This window comes from Sinocyclocheilus grahami, unplaced genomic scaffold, assembly GCF_001515645.1.
Source record: "Sinocyclocheilus grahami isolate Dianchi unplaced genomic scaffold, SAMN03320097.WGS_v1.1 scaffold108.1, whole genome shotgun sequence".
NCBI classification, from domain to species: domain Eukaryota; kingdom Metazoa; phylum Chordata; class Actinopteri; order Cypriniformes; family Cyprinidae; genus Sinocyclocheilus; species Sinocyclocheilus grahami.
In genome coordinates, this window is record NW_015505287.1 from 1,135,135 (window position 1) to 1,156,184 (window position 21,050).

Below are 21,050 nucleotides of genomic sequence, written 5' to 3' on the forward strand. Positions count from 1 at the left end.
AAGCTAATTGCATGGTCAGTGAACAAAGGGTGAAATATTTACACAATGTTAGCATCCTCAGTTAAATTAATCTATTTTCAGATCTTGCATAAGTGCAGATGACAACAAATTAAGACTAAACACAAGAAAATCTTGATAACAATTTTTTTTATTACAACAGTTGAAATGTTCCATTATTGATAAATGGTTTGTGGCATTATAACATGGTTGCTGAGGTTTATTCCTTTTACAAAACCAAAGAAAAAAAATTAGATCTACAGCTGAAAGCGATCACATTGAATTTACATTTTGAAAGGTGATAACCGCCATACAACAAAGACAACCAAGACAGGGTGCGACACAAAGTTACCCCGAAACCACATCAATAAAAAGGGCACAATCAATTAAAATACAACACCTGGTCCTTAAAAGTGTTTTCACATCTAGACTGAATTTGCTTTTTTTCCCTCTTCCTCTTTCTTGCCAATAAAAAAAGCACTTCACTGAAGCAGCACTAACAAGAAGGTGTTAATCATTACTGACATAAAAACCAAAGATTGTGCAGTGTATCCTAAAATAAAAAAATACGATGCCATAACTCTGCGAGCTGGTCACTTGTCAACACAAAGCCACGCCTCAGTCGGATGATGAAAATTTGGGAATATACGCTAGGCCACGCCCCCTTGTCCTATGGCAACAGTCGAAACCAATGCAAAACAGCCCACCAGATGAATCCATGCCACATGCTCCTGGAATTAGAGAATTCTGTTCTTCTCATCGCTGGACTGGACAAGGGAGGCGGTCCGGATGCATCTAGGTGTTGCTAGAGGGGTCGGCTCATCCCATGACAGTGATGCAGCTTTCGATTCTTTTTTTTTTCTGTTTCATATTTTCTTTTTTGACATTTTGGTTACAAAGTTATACTGCTAAAAGAAGTGAATGAAAAGAAGGCAATGCAGGGAAGGGGGTGTGCACAGTGCATGATGGCAGCTCGTGTCTTCACGAGGCCGCCTGCTTCTCCTGGTCAATGGCTGCGGACAAAGAAGAAAGAGTAAATTCACTCCGATTCTGTGTAAATGTCATTTGATAGCATTCTAGGAGAAAATGACAAATTTTGACCTAAGGCCACAGATACCACAGCTTACTGTAGTTAAGTAATACCAGCCAGAAAAAAAAGTAGTTTTGTGCTGTAATTCTTACTTTCTTTAGATGGCAGTGGGTTTTTCTCCTGAGTCTCAGTCTTCTTCAGTTTGCTTTTGTCAAAGCTGGTGACCTCTTCAAGGTTTGGTTTGTCAGACATTATTGGTTGTCTGCTCAAGGAACAAAAGAGAATACAAATGTAACTTCGTTTCCACGAAGTGGAAGGTTGCTTCTCTAAAACACTAGAGGCGATTCACTCCGATTCTGTGTAAATGTCATTTGATAGCATTCTAGGAGAAAATGACAAATTTTGACCTAAGGCCACAGATACCACAGCTTACTGTAGTTATGTAATACCAGCCAGAAAAAAAAAGTAGTTTTGTGCTGTAATTCTTACTTTCTTTAGATGGCAGTGGGTTTTTCTCCTGAGTCTCAGTCTTCTTCAGTTTGCTTTTGTCAAAGCTGGTGACCTCTTCAAGGTTTGGTTTGTCAGACATTATTGGTTGTCTGCTCAAGGAACAAAAGAGAATACAAATGTAACTTCGTTTCCACGAAGTGGAAGGTTGCTTCTCTAAAACACTAGAGGCAATGAAGCTGTAGAAACCTATTGTTCATTTTGAGGAGATTTGCATCACATCCCGCTGATGTTCCTGACACCGCCACACAGAACTGAACAAAACCGCACCCTTTCTGAACGGCGTCTGAGGCAGCAAACATTGAATATTTACATAACAATAGCAGTTCCCACGCTGAGGTTACAATATGAATGATTAAATGCTACAGGAATTATGTTTAATTTATTTATTTTTTCTAAGGTTAAAATCCTACATACTTTTGCTCTTGATTCCATTTCTTTCGTGTGTACGGTCAGGCAAAGCATTCAGACTGTCTTTAGCTAAATGTGATTGCATTCAGGAAAACCACCGCCCTGTACTGCTTTATCACCCACAAGCACACAATGCTGCCGTTTCTTTCAACGCCCTCTTCGCCAATCACACGTTATAACGCATTAGCCAACTGTGCTTTTGATACAAGGCAGCAAATGTGCCAAATGACATAATGAGTCACATCCTTATTAATGCATTTGCAGCACAAAGAGGCTTAAAGGAAAATAGGTTAACCGCCTTGATCGCCTAAAGGTATCGACTTTAAAGCAACATTTGCATATTCGTTCTTACTATTTGTAACATTCTGGAGATTTTTGAATATACCGCGTTTTCAAATACAAAGACATATGCTTTGTTTCCCACAGTTATTTGAAAAATAAAATATTTCACGTTCAATAAAAATAGTGATATGTCGGGTTCGCACTATTGCCAATCGTTAACCCGGTACCAATAGCATTATTTCATATGCGTAGCTCTACAACACATACCTTTGTAGACGGATTAGAGTTTGTAGTCTTTAGCTGTATTACGTTGCAGTACTGTGGCGCGCCAATGCGCAAGCATGAAATATATAGAGGGAGATATGCTAATCACACGCCGACGTCACTTCTCTGTTCTCTTGGAGGACAGAACAGGGTTCAGGTAATAGGAGTTTAATATGATCCAAATTATTCGTTTTAATCAGAGACACTCACAAACCGAAAGACAGAAGTGATATGGTTTGTGACAACGAGATCAATTCATCTTGTTGTTTTTTATTTCTTTTTTGAGTTTTACGTTGAAATGATTTGATTTTGATTTGTGCCAAGACACCATCTGGTGGACATGACTGTAACTTTTCATTTCAAGCACAAACTTTATTAATTAATTCATTAATTTATTTAGCAGAGACCAACATAACACCTCGCGTTAGATATGTGTATACGTGCTTTTTTAATAAATAAAAAGGTAACGTTAGTTGCTTAAAATTATGCATTTAGCAGACGCTTTTATCCAAAGCGACTTACAGTGCATTCAGGCTATAGGGCCTACATTTTTTTTATCAGTATGTGTGTTCCCTTGGAATTGAATCCACGACCTTCGCGCTACTAATGCAATGCTCTACCACTGAGCCACAGGAACATTAACGGAAGAATATAACATAAGAAGCTTAACATCTACAAATGATAAATTAAACCATATTAAGAGTGAAATAAATTCCATATTCAATGTAAACATTAAGTATCTTTTTCTCCGCCGTTTGTACCTACGTATTGTCACTATATTTTATGTTTCGCAATAACTTCTGGGAGACTTTTATGTGCCGATGCTGGGTGCTTTTAGTTTGGTATTGACCCGGAAGTATTTTTGAACCCATGTGCGTTCATGTATTTAGAATTTGTCACGTGCAGAACGATGGATTTGTGATGTTTACTGGATAATTTGTAATATAACATCCCAGAAAACATGAAGTTTGCATACAAGGTATTACAGACACCATTTTACTATTGATGTTCTTCTCGTGAATAATTGTATTGCTTTTTTTATTAGACATTTGTGTGATACTTTGCCTGCATGGTTATTTTGACGAGAAATATTCTTAAACAAACATAAATAAAGCAGAATGTTTGTCTTAAATCAGACTGTATGTCTGACAGTGAAAATTTTAACTCAAAGTGTTCGCGTTTTCTTCTAGTTTTCCAACTTATTAGGGGCATTTTATCGCCATGGGAACCTTTGTTTCTCTAAAGATGGAAATTCTGTCATCAGTCCTGTTGGCAACCGCATCTCCGTCTTTGATTTGAAAAAGTGAGTATCAGTCCTTTTCATAATAACACTGATTTCATTGCCAGACTAACTGCGTTTGTAAGCTGAAAGTGCTATCTCATTAGTGAGTGAAAGTTACACTGTTTTCAACTGAGGAATTTTGTATTTCTGTAAGTTATACTGTTTTCAACTGAGGACATTTTGTATTTCTGTAAGTTATACTGTTTTCAACTGAGGACATTTTGTATTTCTTCAGTAACAAATCAGAAACCTTACCAGTGTCCACCACAAAGAACATCAGCTGTTTGGGAATCTCTCCAGATGGGAATCTTGCCATACTTATTGATGAAGGTATGGAAAAGTCCATCATTTTTCCTGTCATAATCATAAGCGGTATTAAAAACATGAAGACACTTTTGAAAATAATTCCATCTAATTTAAACCCAAGAGTTAACAGTGTAAGGATTATATCACAAAAAAAAAAAATAATAATAATCATTCTGTAAGTGGAATAATGATTTATTACGAGTTCTCACCAACAGTAACATTTCAAGCTATATGGCTCTTCATTAGACAATACAGATATTCAAAAGTAGGCCCATAAACAGGTCTTTTTATGTGATTTTTTTTTGCTGAGCTCCCTCATTAAGCTTTTTGCCTGCTGGATGTACACACTTTGTTTGATTTTTGCTAATGAAGTTACAGTTGTTTCTGTTACAGTTACAGTTTCCGCACCTTTTCTGTTAGCAAATTTGTGACACTTGCCATCTAAAATTATTTATACAGAAGGTCAGATTTACTTGTTCCAGTGAAGCACGCTTTGCTGTATTAAGATGACACTATTTCCTTCTGTATAGCTGAATAGAATTTTGCAACATCGACACTTCAGTTAATGAACTGAATCAAATTAACACTAAACTGATCTGAATCGTTTCCATAGCTGAGTTTCCAAAATTGATACTGCTGTTTTCCTGTTTAACACTGCGAAGCTGCTGCTTTGAATCAGTCTGTATTGTGTATATATAGCATATATAAATAAAGATGACTTGACTTTAAACTTTGGAATATGCTGGATAGCATGGATCCTCAGTTTTTTCACAAAACTGCAGCTGTGAAATGCTGCTCAAGTAAATGCTACTTGATGGAAAAGGGATATTTTGAATTTAATGCTAATATTTTAATTAAGCTTTCAATGCAATATGTTATGCTAATGATATCATCTGTAAAGGAAAAAACAATATAATGAATGAGAACATATAAGCATTTTAAAAGTGTAGTTTTAAACCTCACTGTTTAAGTTGGGAAAAAATATGGTTTTACAGGTTGTTGGTTAGTTTTTTGCTGAGAGAGTTTTGTGTTTAACACCGTTTGAGTAATGTGTTTCAGATGGAGCGGCCGTACTGGTCAGCTTGGTCACTCGGGCAGTACTTCACCATCATCACTTCCACAGTCCTGTGCACAGTGTGTCCTTCTCCCCTGATGGAAAGTTAGTTATTACACACAGCACTTATTAACTTTATAATATGATTTTATGCATGAACAGCTCTTAGTTATGAAATTTTCCCTGGTCGTGTTCCTTCGTTTTTTTAAAGGAAGTTTGTGATAACAAAGGAAAATGTGGCTCTAATGTATCATGCACCTGGAAGAAACCGAGAGTTTAATGCATTTGCATTAGACAAGAGTTATTATGGACCATTTGATGAGACAACATGTATCGACTGGACAGATGATTCCAAGTACGTAACAGCTTTTTTTCTGTATCCTTAAATGTATGAATGCAGCTGCAAAAAGCATTCACTTTTTATTGTGCATTTTATACTTTCTTACTTTATACTATTCTTAAAGGAATAGTTCAGTTCAAAATGTATTCACCCTCAGGCCATCCAAGATGTAGACGAGTTCTTCATGGGAATGGATTTGGAGAAATTTAGCATTACATCATTTACTCACCAGTGGATCCTTTGCATTGAATGGGTGCCGTCAGAATGAGAGTCCAAAAGGCTAATAAAAACATCACAATAATCCACATACACCGTTGCTTCTGGCGAAGTCCTTAATCTGTAATAACATTCATTATTGAAAAAGTCCATCCAGTGTTGTCGTCTCATATCACATATTTGTTTAGACCTGTTTTGGTTTGTAAACACTGCTTGATCTGTGCATATTTCTCTCCTGATTCAGATGAGACACCTTTTTCACTGGAGAAATTAATATTATGAATAGAGGACTTCTTATTGGAAACAATGGTTTAAAGTTAAAATGTCTTAATGATGGATTTGTTTCTTACAAACGTGTAACTTTTCGCTTCACAAGATGTTAATTCATTGACTGGAGCCATGTTGATTGCTTGTGGATTATTTTGATGTTTTTATCATCTGCTTGAAGTTGAACTCTCATTCATTCTGATAAGCTTAACTGTTCATTTTAGGGATCCTTATAGAGCATTTATAAATATTTGTTTAGTGCATTAACATAAATGAATGTTTATGAGATTTGGTAAATTTTTAAATGCTGGTTTCCCACATGATGCTCTAGCCCTGAGTTTTTTACGAATTACCTTGTGTGTTTGTAATGTAACGAACTGCAAACAGTGCAGGTGGGAATGACTGAATTTTACCACTATGTGACAGATTAAACTCTCACTCTCCTTTGCTAATAACTAGGTGCTTTGCTGTTGGTAGTAAGGACATGACTACCTGGATCTTTGGAGCTGAGAGATGGGCAAATCTAATCTACTACTCGCTTGGTGGCCATAAGGACATCATAGTGGGCTGTTTCTTTGAGAAGGACAGCTTAGATGTACGTATGTATAAAAATGTCTGCTGAATTTGTGTAGTACAGGGGTGAATGTAAAGTTTGTTTTTGCATTGCTGTAATGACCTGTGCTCACATATAAACGGTTTCATTTGTTTTCACAGATGTACACAGTGAGCCAAGAGGGCACTTTGTGTGTATGGGAAAGTGACACTGAGCTCGAGGGCTTACGGAATGGCCCAAAATACTCTGAGAGAAAGAAGATGGAGGAGGAGAAAAAAAAGAGAGAAGAAGGGGAAGGAAACAAAGATGATGATGATGTTGAGGAAATTATAGGGGAGGATGGAGAGACCAGAGGAGATGTGATTAAAGGAAGCACAGATACACCCAAACAAGTGGAAGGCATCAAAAATGTCCGTTATTCACAGAGGAGCAAGTGAGTCTTTTCCCCCTCTGAAACTATCCTTATTTCTTCCATCTGTGGGTCTAATCTTACGACGTATTCACACCATAATCAGTGTTTTGATTATGAAACATGGCAAATGCTCTCTTGTCTCTGTAATTACATTTTAAAACTCTTTTATTGCAGGCACTATTTTAACAAGGCGGGTGATTTCAACAAGTTGACAGCTGCAGCTTTCCACAAGAAAACACACATCCTTGTGACAGGTTTCGCATCTGGAGCATTCCACCTGCATGAGCTGCCAGAATTTGACCTCATTCACTCACTCAGGTTTGTCATATATTTCCAGTGAATCTTGTATTTGCCAAAAATCTCCAGCAGGGCTGGGGAGTCAAGTGCTATTTTTCGTGAATCAGACTGCACTGTTCACGGTGTATTCTATTGTGTGCAGCCCACCAGGACAATTCAACAAAAAGATGTTTTATATAGAGTGAAAGGGGAGTTTTAAGAAATGAAGTTTGCTAAATTTTTGCCTATCCCTGTCAACCAGAGTATTGTGTATTTTAATGTATCTTCAGTCTTAGTCACAGGTGTTTGTGAATACTGATTATTGAATTGTAATGTAGCATAATATCACATCTAGTATTTCAGATCAGAGGATTTCTACCATTGCTATGAATCCAACTGGTGACTGGATTGGCTTTGGCTGTTCAGGTATTGCTCTCAATCAGTTTGTTCATCAGAGCACAACAGTGTGCTGTCCTTTACTGTAATGCCTTGTTTGTGTCCCGTGTTAAAGGTCTGGGCCAGCTGCTGGTCTGGGAATGGCAGAGTGAGTCCTACGTGTTCAAACAGCAGGGACACTTCAACAACATGAATTCTTTGGCTTATTCACCTGATGGTCAGTATCTTGTTACTGGAGGAGATGATGGGAAGGTAAGTCTTCTACCACTAGGTTTTTGTCGAGGGAATAAATAAGAGATATACAGTTAAACTGTTGCTTTCCAGGTTAAAGTGTGGAACACCAACAGTGGCCTCTGTTTTGTGACGTTCACTGAACACTCCAGCAGTGTCACCAATGTTGCCTTCACCTCCAGTGGCTTTGTGGTGGTCAGCGCCTCGCTAGATGGCACTGTTAGAGCATTTGACCTACACAGGTATCAGCTGGTATCCATTTCCAACTATGTATTCACTGTTGCACAATACTTCATACTTTGGTTTCCTCTGTGACGTTTATGAATTTAACCCTTATTTTCATATTTTTTTGTGCTTCTCTTATGGCATGTTATTATAGGGATAGTTCATCCAAAAATGTTAATTATGTCAACTCACCCTCATGTCATTCCAAACCCATTTGACCTTCACTCATCTTCGGAACACAAATTAAGATATTTTTGATGAAATCGGAGAGCTTTCATGCGTGGTACTGTCGTGAACAGACAGTTGAATCAAAACTATTTTAATTTCTGTTCTGAAGATGAACAAGGTCTTACAGGTTTGGAATGGCATGAGTAATTAATGACAGAATTTTCATTTTTGGTGGAACTATCTTTTTAATATAATATAAATGTGTAAATATAAATGTGATTATTTAATTAATTACTAAATACATTTTATTTTCGGGTTTGGTTTTGGTCTAAATGAAAACAAAAAAGTTTGCTTGGTTTTGTTATTGATCCTATGTTCAGAACATGAGTGTTGAATTCATTGATTGTGAGTCAAAAAATAGACTGCTCAACTATTTGCAGATTTCTCCAATTTATAGCTCTCTGTACTTGTCACATACTTGTAGTAAGGGTATCGCTTGTAGAAATATAGCTTGAAGAGAATGTTTCCTAGTATGCACATTCTGCACTGCTGAATACTCTGTTCTCTCTTTATTCTTACTCTCTGTTCTCATTCTGTTTTCTCAGGTACCGGAACTTCCGTACCATGACGTCTCCACGACCGGCTCAGTTCTCCTCTCTGGCAGTGGACAGTAGTGGGGAGTTGGTGTGTGCAGGTTCTCAAGACTCTTTTGAGATCTTCCTATGGTCCATGCAGACTGGAAGACTGCTAGAGGTCAGATACCACCGAATTATTGTGCTTGTTTCTGATCATGTGATAAGTGCAGTGTGTAATATATATATATATTTTTTTTTTTGTGTATAATTATCAATATGTCAGTAAACAGTATGGATTGTTGTAAATGGTTGAATACTAGAAATGAAACTTAAAGTTAGGCTTAAGATTTGCTTTTTGTCCCAGTGGGTCCATCATTTTCCATTTCAGCCAAGAATAATAATTTCAGTGCAAACATAATTTGATATGTAATTGGGGTCTTTGTTACTCTTTACTGCTGGAGCAGGTGCTCAGTGGTCATGAGGGTCCTGTCAGCAACTTGTGCTTCAGTCCAGTCCAGTCTGTGCTTGCCAGTGTGTCATGGGACAAAACAGTCCGGTTGTGGGACATGCTGGACAGCTGGGAGACCAAAGAGACCTTGCGGCTCACCTCTGATGGCAAGTTCACAAAGTGACCGTTTATGTAAAACTGTTTAGAGAGAAATAGAGCAGGTGGTTTGGAAAGAAAATTATGTGTTATTTAAAGATGTCTGGCACCTGTCTTTATTCAGGACTCGCTGTAACATATCGTCCTGATGGCCAGGAGTTGGCAGTTGCCTCTCTGGATGGTGAGATCACATTCTGGAACCCTCAGACTGGAGGACAGGCTGGCTCTATCGCTGGCCGCCATGACCTGCAGATGGGCCGTAAAGAAACAGAAAAAATCACTGCTAAACAGTCTGCCAAGGGAAAGTAAGTCACACACAGATAGTTACAAATAATTTAAAAAAAAAAAAAATATATATATATATATATATATATTAGTGCTGTCAAACGATTAATCGCATCCAAAATAAAAGTTTGTTTACATAATAAGTGTGTATATTTATTATGTATGTGTGTGTGTGTATATATATATATATATATATAAACACAAACACATACATGTATATATTTAAGAAAAATGTTTATATATTCAAAATATTTATACATAATATAAAATATAACAATATGAATATATAAATGTGTTAATATTTTCAAAATATATACTGTGTGTATTTATATATACATATTAAATAAATAAATATACTCAGTACACATACATATATAATGTGTGTTAATCATTATTTATCATTTGGATTAATCATTTGACAGCATTGCATATTTGACTATAAATTAAAGATTAATCTGTATTAAAGTTACAGAAGCTATTCAATCAAGAGCAGTGAGTGATTTCTTTGTTGTTGCTGTTTGATTAATATTAAGAAAGTGCTGTAAGAGAATGCACTGATCCAGTGCACTGATACAGTACGTTCAGCCGGCTATGTCTGCTATAGGATACTTACCAAGATGGGCATTTTGACACAATCTTTGTGTGAATTTGTCCATTTAAACAATACTTCAGAGAAAGCTTAATATTTGCACGGGTTCTGAGGCGCGGGTTTGCGCACTTTGGATGAACGCATGCACAAATCTTCTCACTGCGTGCGTGAGCTCGCGTCCTCTGGCTCTTAAATGTTTAAACTGGCAAAGCTTAAAGGGGTCATATGATGCGATTTCAATTTTTCCTTTCTCTTTGGAGTGTTACAATTACAAGCTCTTGGTGCATAAAGAAGATCTGTGACGTTGCAAAGACTAAAGTCTCAAATCCAAAGAGATATTCTTTATAAAAGTTAAGCGTCAACCACGCCTACCTAAAACGGCTCGTTCTAACAAGCCCCCACATATCTACGTCACGATGTGGAAAGATGTGCATAACGCCGCCCAAATGTTCACGCAAAGAAAGAAGGCGTAACTTTTATTCTTGCTGTAGTATTGTTGCTGCCGCCGCTGTTTGTTTCGTTGTGAAAGCGAAACTACTTTGTTTGGCCTTCCAAAAGAGGACGATATCCGCTTCGTCATGCCTGGAGCTGATCCGTGCTGGTTGCTGAGGGAATACATCATCTTCACGCTGTGGATTGCCAGATCGGCTTTCACCGTAGACGAAGCGGAGTCCAGCCAGGGGTCGTCACATGTGGTTGCCGCAAGCCCGCCGGCCACTCCTTCATCGAATGATCACCTCCGGGCTAGAGTGAGCATTCCACCAGGAGGGAACAGTTAATGAAAAAGTCTGTGAAAGTGATTTTGTGCCTCTTTGAGATGGCACAATAATATGCAATAATAATCACTTGCAGAACGCAAGGTTCTGCAGCCATGTTTCTGAATGACAAAACCTAGTGATGCCATGTAGACAGAGAAGAGAAGTGGTCCAAGTACTGAGCCCTGAGGCACCCCAGTAGCTAGATGTTGCGACTTGGACACCTCACCTCTCCAAGATACCTTGAAGGACCTATCTGAGAGGTAAGACTCAAACCACTGGCGTGCGGTTCCTGAGATGCCATTTTCCAATAGGGTTGACAGGAGAATCTGGCCGCTCTTGCCAGTCTTAGGGCTTCAACAACTGAAAGCAAGGGCTTCCACTTCTGAAGCCAGATTGTTGTTCTGTGTGAGAAAGGCTGAGACTTGGTTGAACAAAACTCTTTCAAGTGTTTTTGCAATGAATGGTAGAAGGGAAACCGGTCTGTAGTTCTCTAAAAGAGTTGGGTTAAGAGTGGGTTTCTTAAGAAGTGGGGTTATACGAGCCTGTTTAAATGTTAAGGGAAAAACACCAGTGTGAAGGAATGTGTTAACGATGTGAGTGAGTGCAGATACAACTGCAGGAGAAATGGCTTGAAGGAGATTAGTGATACTCAGAGATGGTAAAGGATTAAATTTCCAATCATTAGAGATAAGCAGATCAGTACCTCCACCTCTTCCAGTCAGACGGAGGGAGTGGGAAAAAGAGAAATTATTTGAGAGTGCTGCAGGTGTAGCATTGTCCTCTGGTTTGATCCACGTCTCTGTCAGGGCCGTGAGGTTTAGTCTTGAATGACTTGTAATAGAAGTAATAAAATCTGCTTTGTTTACAGCAGACTGGCAATTCCAGAGACCAATAGAAAAAGAAAGTTGTGTATTAGTAGACATAGGCAAAGTGCGCAGGTTGTTAGGATTGCACTGCATACAGTGTGTGATGCATGGTTTTGCGAGTGGTAGTGATAGTAGGGATCTGGAAACACCTAGTAAGAATTGGTTATAAAAACTGAAAACAGAAGGGGAACAAGTAGTAGGAAAGAGAATGATTCAGAAGTGATACTTATGTGCCTTGCCGGTGTCCCTGCTCGGTGGAGTCGAACGGTAGAGTCAATGGTCTTTACACTCTTCGGTCTTCACACGAGGGCTGCCGCGGTATACTAAGCTTTTTATATTCGTCTAAGTGCCTTTGTGCATACGGACATCTGACTGCTAAGTAGTGATTGTGTTTCTCAGCAATAGTGTGCACCCTTAATTTACAGAGAAAAGAAGGTCAGGAAAAAATCTCCATACAAGTTCTTTGTGCATTTTTCTTTTTTTGTACTTGTTACTTTGCACTTTTTGTTAGAAAATGTTTATTTACTATTTATTCAGGTTTTTTAAGGTATCTTATATTTTGATACTTAATTTCCATGATCTAAATATTCTTAAAAATTAAAAGTTTGTTGTCATTTGTAAGTGTGTAGGCCTTCTTGCATTATTATGCTGTTACATTATGATTATATATTCAGTGGGATAGAATGGTCTTTAATATGACAATAATATCGCTTATCGCAATTATTTCTGGGGCAATATATCACACAACAAAAAGTTGTTATCGTGACAGGCCTACTTTTGAGTTTCATTAAATGACTATCCCTACAGAATAAATTCCAGGTATCTCTTGTTCTTTGAAACCACAATAATGGGGAAGACTGCTGACTTGGCAATGGTCTAGAAGACGATCATTGACACCCTCCACAAAGAGGGTGAGTCACAGAAGATCATTACTGAAAGGGGTGGCTGTTCACAGAGTGCTGTATCAAAGCATATTAAATGCAAAGTTGACCGGAAGGAAGAAATTGGGTTGGAAAAGGTGCACAAGCAACAGGGTTGACTGCAAGCTTGAGAATACTGTCAAGCAAAGTCGATTCAAACACTTGGGAGAGCTTCAAAGGAGTGGACTGAAGCTGGAGTCAGTGCATCAAGAGTCACCAAACTCAGACATCTTCAGGAAAACTTCTGAAACAGAAACAACGTCAGAAGCATCTTACCTGGGCTAAGGAGAAAAAGAACTGGACTGTTGCTCAGTGGTCCAAAGTCCTCTTTTCAGGAAAAAGAAAATTTTGTATTTCATTTGGAAATCAAGGTCTGGAGGAAGACTGGAGAGGCACAGAATCCAAGCTGCTTGAAGTCCAGTGTGAAGTTTCCGAAGTCAGTGATGATTTGGGGTGCCATGACGTCTGCTGGTGTTTACTTTATGCTTCCATCTGCTGACAAGCTTTATGGAGATGCTGATTTCCTTTTCCAGCAGGACTTTAGCACCTGCCCACAGTGCCAAAACCACTTCCAAGTGGTTTGCTGACCATGATTTGACTGTGCTTGATTGGCCAGCAAACATGCCTGACCTGAACCCCATATGAAATCTATGGGATATTTTCAAGAGAAAGATGAGAAACAGTTGATCCAACAATACAGTCGAGCTGAAGGCTCAATAGTGCCTCAGCAGTGCCACAGGCTGATCGCTTCCATGTCAAACGACTCGCACCTCACTGATGCTGTCGTTTGTGCTAAAGGAGCCCCGACCAAGTATTGAGTGCATAAATGAACATACTTTAAAGAACTTGAACTTCTGTTTTGCAATTCCTTTTTTTGATTGATCTTAGGAAATATTCTAATATTTTGAGATACTGGATTTTTGACTTTCATGAGCTGTAAGCTCTAATCATCAAAATTAAAACAAAAACTTTTGAATTGTTTTACTTTACATGTAATGAATCTAAAATATATGAAAAGTTCACTTTTTGAAACAAGTTACAAAAAAAATATTAAAATTTTGAAATGCACCTGTATATGTATATACACACACACACATACATATATATATATATGTACACTGTGGTGACCAAAATTATTAGAACACTAGTATTTTCACCAGCTAAAAAATGGTTTTAAGTCCGTTATTTCTATCTTTTGCTGTAGTTTGTCAGTAGGAAATATCGGTTAACATTTTCCAAACATTTTGCCGTTAATTGTAATAATCCAGTAAGACTTTTGTTTGCACAAGGAGTCTGACAACAGCCAGTGCTCCACACAGAGATCTGATCTCTGAAGAAACGGAACAAATGGAGATCGACTAAATCCAGAAGAACTGTGGCAACGTCTCCAAGATGCTTCAAGAAACCTACCTGCAAAGCTACCTGAAAAACAATGTGCAAGTGCACCGAGGGCAAAAGCTGCTTTAAACGCAAAGGATGGTCACACCAAATCTTGATTTAATTTCATTAATATAAGTTAATTGATAAAGAAAATCTATTTATGACATTATTTTTGACAGCATCCACATTTTACAGCATTTTTACACAAGTGCCTAAAACTTTTAGCAGTACTGTAGCTTTGCAGGTAGGTTTATTGAAGCATCCAGAGAACTTCAGTTTTAATATTAGGCCTGTAGTAATATTGTTGAAGTATATATATAAAGCAAGTACTGAAGTAAATATTGTTGCTAGAATGATTTTATTCACTGTAATGGATTTATGATAATAAACAGATTTTAAAATGCTTTTTTAATGCATTTTATGTCCTTATTTATATGAATGTGGTGAACTTTTTGTGCCTAATTATTAGCTTATGTGGCAAGTAGCCGCGTAGTAAGTGGGATAATGTACAGTACATAAACTCTTATCAGTTATTTTGTAAACAACTGGCTGGATTTACATTACCCCCGGTAAACCTAATTTACCCTGCTGAACCTAGATGTGTGAGAAACGACATTAATTACTTATTTCCTCTAATTGATTTGTAGGTCCTTCACCTCCTTGTGCTACTCAGCAGATGGTGAATCAATCCTTGCAGGTGGGCAGTCAAAGTTTGTGTGCATTTATAACATCAAGGAACATGTTCTGATGAAGAAGTTTGAGATCTCCTGTAATCTCTCTCTGGACGCTATGGAGGTACACACACTTATTAAGCAAACGTACTTGTTTGTATTCACTGCATATAGAGACATTAAAAAGTATGACACAAAACTTCCCATTTTGATAATAGTAAAAGGATTTCTTAATAGCATATTGTATTCTAATAATTTACTTAATAAACGGGTTGTGAACTGATCTTGACATATAAAAGGTGCTAAAAAAATCTAGAAGTGTACTGTTCGTTTCAGAACTCAAAACATCATTAGTCCATAAATAGCTTTTACTGAAATCAAGCTCCCAAAATGACTTATTTTCTACTTCGAGTTTTTATTGCAAAATAGAGGTAACACAAATCAACACCTACTACTTCATCATCGCCTCTTTGACCCACCTGTTGACGCTTTAGTGAATTGACAGGCATGAGAAATGCCACATGATCACTGGACTAAAGCTAATATTACTTTTCAAATGATCCTAATGTTAGGAATGTGTCTCTTTATTTTTAACTATGTAAAGCATTATTTGGTCATTTCATTGTTGATTATTTGGTATTTGGCAGGTGTGGCAAAAAGCTATGTTCAGGCCCTGGATGTTAGTATTTGTGTAGAAATTGAGTTGTAGTGGCGAGATCATTGCTTTCATGTATACTCAATAGTCATGTCTGTGATCAGCTGCAGTTCTCAGACCTGCAACCTTTGATGCAATAAAAGTAGATCTAAACATAATGCTGTAATCAACATTTTTCATGATTAGTTTATCTTGGCAGCTCTAATAGTGTAACATGGTACAAGTTCCACATACTTATTTCATATGCAGAGATTTAAGCCAGTCACATCAGTGGGTGTTAACACTGAAATCTTAAAGGGATAGTTCACCCAAAAATGAAAATTCTGTCATTAATTACTCACCCTCATGTCATTCCAATCTTGTAAGTCCTTCCAAATTAAGATAATTTTGATGCATTCCGAGAGCTCTCTGACCCTACCATAGAGAGCAAGGATCCTTATACTGATCTGAACTTAAACAACGTATCCGCGTACATACGTTGCATGCGTTTACGTATGTGATACTCTCCAAAATGGCGCTATAGGGTGGCGCGGAGGAAACGAATCGTTGAATAAAGTCGTTATTTTTGTTTTCTTTGCGCACAAATTATTCTCGTAGCTGTATAACATTACGGTTGAGCCACTGATGGTCACATGGACTATTTTACCGGGGTCCTTGCTACATTTCTGAGCCTTGATCGTGTAAGGACCCTTGCTGTCTATGGGAGGGTCAGAGAGCTCTCAGAATCCATAAAAAATATCTTCATTTGTGTTCCGAAGATGAAAATCATACTAACATTGTACGTGCACCTAAGGAAACATAAAATAGAAAAATGCAGTTCACGACCCCTTTGAAATTTAGTTTTCTATTTTTTTATAAGCATGCAATATTCATTGAATTAGCATTTCATAATTCTTGTACTCTAGCTTATGAAGTAATCCTGCCATGTTCTTCTTTTCTCAGGAGTTCCTCGACAGGCGTAAGATGACAGAGTTTGGTAGTCTCTCTTTAGTGGATGAAGGCACAGGAGATGGAGATGGAGTCGAGCTCAGTCTTCCTGGAGTCAAGAGAGGTGAGTCCACATAGTAAACCTGCCAATCACTGTAGCTGAGCATTTTATTTTTAAGTGCTTTGAATGTAGTATTGCATATATAATATATACTGGCTTTTGCATGCAGCTCATGCCCGTCTCTCCTCATCTGTCAGGTGATATGAGCTCCAGACGCTTTAAACCAGAGATCCGTGTTAGCTCTCTCTGCTTTTCACCTACTGGTAGAGTTTTTGTCTTTACAGCACAACACACAGATAGAGATTTCAGTATAATTAACTATTCAAAATTATGTTTATCCAGACTTCCTAATATTTTTATTGAATATGGAACGGAATGAGGACGTTTTGAACTACTTCTCCATTCAGGGCGCAGCTGGGCGGCAGCCTCCACTGAAGGGTTGCTGATCTACTCTCTTGACGCCTCACTGGTGTTTGACCCCTATGATCTAGACATGGATGTCACGCCGGCAAGCATACGGCAGCAGGTGAAGAAAAAAGAGTGGGCATCGGCCATTTTGCTGTCTTTTCGGCTAAATGAAATGCCACTCATAAGAGAGGTTCTGGAGGCGGTTCCTTATGACCAAAGTATGTTCTCTCCTAAAATGGTCAAATATATTCTTGACATATTGAAAGTACATCATTTTGTTGTCATTATTTTCCTATTATTGTTTGACATTTCAGTTACAGTGGTATGTAGCTCGCTGCCGGATGTGTATGTGGATAAACTTCTGAACTTTGTGGCCTCAACATTGGAAAAGTCCAACCACCTGCAGTTCTACCTCAGCTGGGCTCAGTGTCTGCTCACCCTACATGGACAAAAGCTCAAGAACCGGTAAGCAGCATAGCTCTTTTCTCAATGACTCACACTGATTTTAAGCTGTTGTGTTCTTAAGCTATATTTGCAAATTTTTGCACTTAAATTGGCAATTTGGCACAAATATGCATAGAGACGGAATAAGCTGTTACATCCCATTGTTTATAGGGTTTTGCAAAAATTGCACCTAAAAAAAGTAGTTTTATCTCCTGAGGGTAATTGATAGTTTAAACGCCTCATTTCAATCTAGTGTACCGTTAGTTCTGGCAGGTCACATTAGTCAAGCTCACATCAGCTGACTCTCAGCTGATCCCCATCAACCTATGGGAATACGACACCTATCTAAGCATTCATATATAAGGTCCCTCAGTATTATCAGCAGTTTTCGCATTGCTCAATAGCTATTTACCCTCCTCCATCCCCAACTCCTCCTCTGTCAGTCAGGATTCAGCCTTCTGATTCTCTTTTGAATCAGACTAATTCTAAAATGTGTACATAACATTATTGAACTTAAACGATATCTGGAATACATTTATGTTGGTTCTGTTCTGTTTACCCTGGGGGGGTTATCGCTGCTCTCCCTGCTCTCATCCATGCTAGGCTGTTCTTGCCCAGAACGGAACCATACTGCCAATCCAAACTGTATGCTAATTGTCAATCATCTTTGACGATAGTGGTCCTGACAGAACAGCTGTTTTTTCCATGCAGAAAAGAAAGGAGAAATGTTTCATGTCCTATTTTGCAGTGTTTTATCTGTTGTTGGTGAGCTCTGTAAGACTGTTCATGTGTCTCATTTTCAGATCTGGAGCTGTATTGCCTACTGTACAGCAGCTGCTGAAGAGCATCCAAAGACACAGTGATGATCTGTCCAAACTGTAAGCTTGACAGAATTCTAAAAAGGAGACGGTGGTAGTTTTTCTTTCTGGATTAATTTTAAATATAACTTTTGTTTTCTTTCTAGTTGCGACTGGAACATTTATAACATTCGTTACGCTGCTGCTCTGTCTAAACAGAGAGGGATGAAAAGAACAGCAGCAGAATCCCTCAGTGATGAAGAGGAGGAAGAGGAGGAGGTGGCAATGGACTCCGGAGGTGATGAGGAGAATATAATGAATGAGTCTATAATAGTAGAAATCTGATCATGAACACTTCAACTGAAACATAACAGAGCCAGGTCAGGACTTGGACAAGCAGCAGTTATTGTGCAGGTTTATGTATTTTGTCAGTGTAAACATAGACGGACAGCACCTACAAACTTGTTAGAAATGACATGACACAGTTTAGATTTTAAATATAAAAAAATTAACATTGGCTCATCTGTTAATAAACGTGTTGTTTCTACTTGTACGATGAAAGATGTGGAAGCTTGTTTCTGCAAAGTAATAAAAAAAAGGTAATCGCAACTGTTTTCAAAATTCTGATGTTTTCCTTGCAATTCTGAATTTACATCTCACAATGCTGACTTTTTGTCTTGCAGATGCTAATTTACAATTGCAAGGGATAAAAGTCAAAATTGTGTTTAATCGTCGTGGAAATTAGCTTCTACAGAAAGCTGATTTTTATCTTATTATAGAGAAAATGTTTATTTAAATACAGAAACATTGTTCATGGAGTTTGTTTCATTGGCTTGTTTTCAAATAGAAATAGGCCGCCACCGCTTCTTTACATGCCTAATAATGCTGTCATTGAGCTCAGTGTTTCTCAAAGGATATCTGTTATGATATATGTCCCATTTGGCAGCAGCAGCTGTCATGCCGGGCTGCATGGCAGACTGACCATAATATTTGCATAGAATTGTATGCACAGTATTGTTTCCATAATGTATGCTTTAAATTTGCTGTGCAACAGGATGGTGCTTGAAACATCAATCATTTCCATAACCATCTCACATTCCTGAGGATTACGGAGTCTCTATCAGTGGGTCTTTTTACATTAGTGGTCTATAAGGGCTGCACAAGTAGGGATGAGTGGGGTAAGTTGTCCCACTAGGCATAGAGAGATTAAACAGCTAACCCCAAAGCATACTGGGAGAAAGGATTCAATTAATAATCTTCATGATCTTGTGCATGGGCATTTCACCACCAAGTATTAAACTTTACACCATGAAAAATGCAGACAGCTGTATATGATTAGCCCTTTGTGAATATATGGTCACATGACAAATAGAGTCACCCTGTTAATCTACTATTTTACCCCACTCACTTATATCACAAAATTGAAACAGTGCATTTAATTCAAGATATAGTGAAATTAAGTAGTCAATTCAGAGTAGAACGTTTGAATCTGTACCAAAAATTGGATGGCGAATCTCTTGCCTACACAAAAGGGTATGAACTACTATCTTGTGATATCAGAGTTTAAAGATGTTTTAGTATTTTATATTGAATGTTCAGTGACTTTTGAATGACTTCACAAGTCTCCTTAAATGGATAGTTCACACAAAAATCTCACCCTCATGTTCTAAACAGGGTGTCCGCGGGTCCTTAAAAAGTCTTAAAATGTCTTAAATTCGGATTCGATGGGTCTTAAATTTTTCTGGTCTCATTACCGCTAAAATATCTTCAGTCTGACGGACCTAATGACTTTACAATCATTGGACAGACCGAAGATGTTTTCTTCCCCGCGGTAAGTTACTGCGTCAGCAGAGAGAACTGCAGAAAACAGAGTTCACTGCATATCGTAGTAATAAATATAATTTATTACAGCAATGATATTTTGTTTTCTTTTTAATTTATACACATTAAATATTACATATATGTATGCAATAAAATGTGTATTTCCATTACAGGTTTAGGTCTTAAATTTCATATAAGGTAGTATTAAAAAGGTCTTAAAAAGTCTTAAATTTAACTTGTTCATATCTGCAGACACCCTGTCTAAAGCCCATATGGAACACGAAATGTGAGCTTTTGAACAATGTCTTGGCCAACGGTTTCAATATTTAAAACTGAATAAGGACTCGGGCTACAAAAATTCAGGTTTCCAAAGCCATATTCTATGAGGAATACTTGCTGAAAACAACTGTTCATGAGAGAAGTAGTGATTAAGTTGGAACTTTTTAGTGAATCGTTTGATCCACAAAACCAGCCTAAAATAAGAATATACATTAAAATTAACAGCAATCGTTTAATCTTGGGGGAACAAAAACTTGCTCTAAAACTAAATGAAAACAAATGGCAATCACTTAATCTGTAATATATAATGGGGTCAAGCAGGCCATAAAGTATTATAATCAATGAATGACTAAGCATTTGTGTTGAAGTCTATGAGAGTCACAAATTTGTGCTACAGAGCAAGAACCAATCATTTGCATTTATTTGTTTAAATTTTCCATTTGGAACACTTGCTCCGATATAAAACAGATTGTTTCATGTTATGGAGTCATACTGTACAATACTATACAAGCTTGGTCTTGGTTTATTTCCTTTGTGGTGTTATTTGTTTCACATACGTTGTGGCTTTGCAGGTATTAAAATGGTTCATAGTGAGGAAAGTTTGGATGAAATATTCCCCAAGTGTACGGACGAAGCTCTCTTTTGTATTGTTTATGTAAAGAATGTAATTCATGAAATAGAGTTCATAGTAATGTTTATTACTTCAAAAATCGTATTAAAAAAAAATACGAAAATTTTAAGCAAAATAATTTTCTTTTTATGATCTATCTTTTAAATCATCACATTATAAAAC

At 37.6% G+C, this 21,050-nt stretch overlaps 1 protein-coding gene across 1 annotated transcript; it reads left to right on the plus strand.

Annotated features, from left to right (window-relative positions):
• Window positions 1-3,336: 3,336 nt before the first annotated feature.
• On the plus strand, window positions 3,337-19,554 carry LOC107588835 (periodic tryptophan protein 2 homolog). Its single transcript, XM_016277064.1, has 21 exons — window positions 3,337-3,470; window positions 3,682-3,794; window positions 4,009-4,103; window positions 5,139-5,238; window positions 5,345-5,488; window positions 6,416-6,551; window positions 6,671-6,942; window positions 7,096-7,239; window positions 7,553-7,623; window positions 7,709-7,845; window positions 7,918-8,066; window positions 8,823-8,970; window positions 9,257-9,407; window positions 9,521-9,701; window positions 14,842-14,989; window positions 16,463-16,571; window positions 16,706-16,771; window positions 16,916-17,134; window positions 17,231-17,381; window positions 18,164-18,238; window positions 18,325-19,554. Exons 1-21 carry the CDS (start codon window positions 3,453-3,455, stop codon window positions 18,500-18,502), a joined length of 2,805 nt encoding a protein of 934 aa, XP_016132550.1. The 5' UTR covers window positions 3,337-3,452; the 3' UTR covers window positions 18,503-19,554.
• The last annotated feature ends 1,496 nt before the right edge of the window (window positions 19,555-21,050 follow it).

Bases quoted from the DNA above. Each gene is read 5' to 3' on its own strand.
- LOC107588835 (XM_016277064.1), top strand. The intron at 4,104-5,138 runs GTATGGAAAAGT...AATGTGTTTCAG, and splicing joins TGCCATACTTATTGATGAAG to ATGGAGCGGCCGTACTGGTC. The intron at 8,067-8,822 runs GTATCAGCTGGT...CTGTTTTCTCAG, and splicing joins AGAGCATTTGACCTACACAG to GTACCGGAACTTCCGTACCA.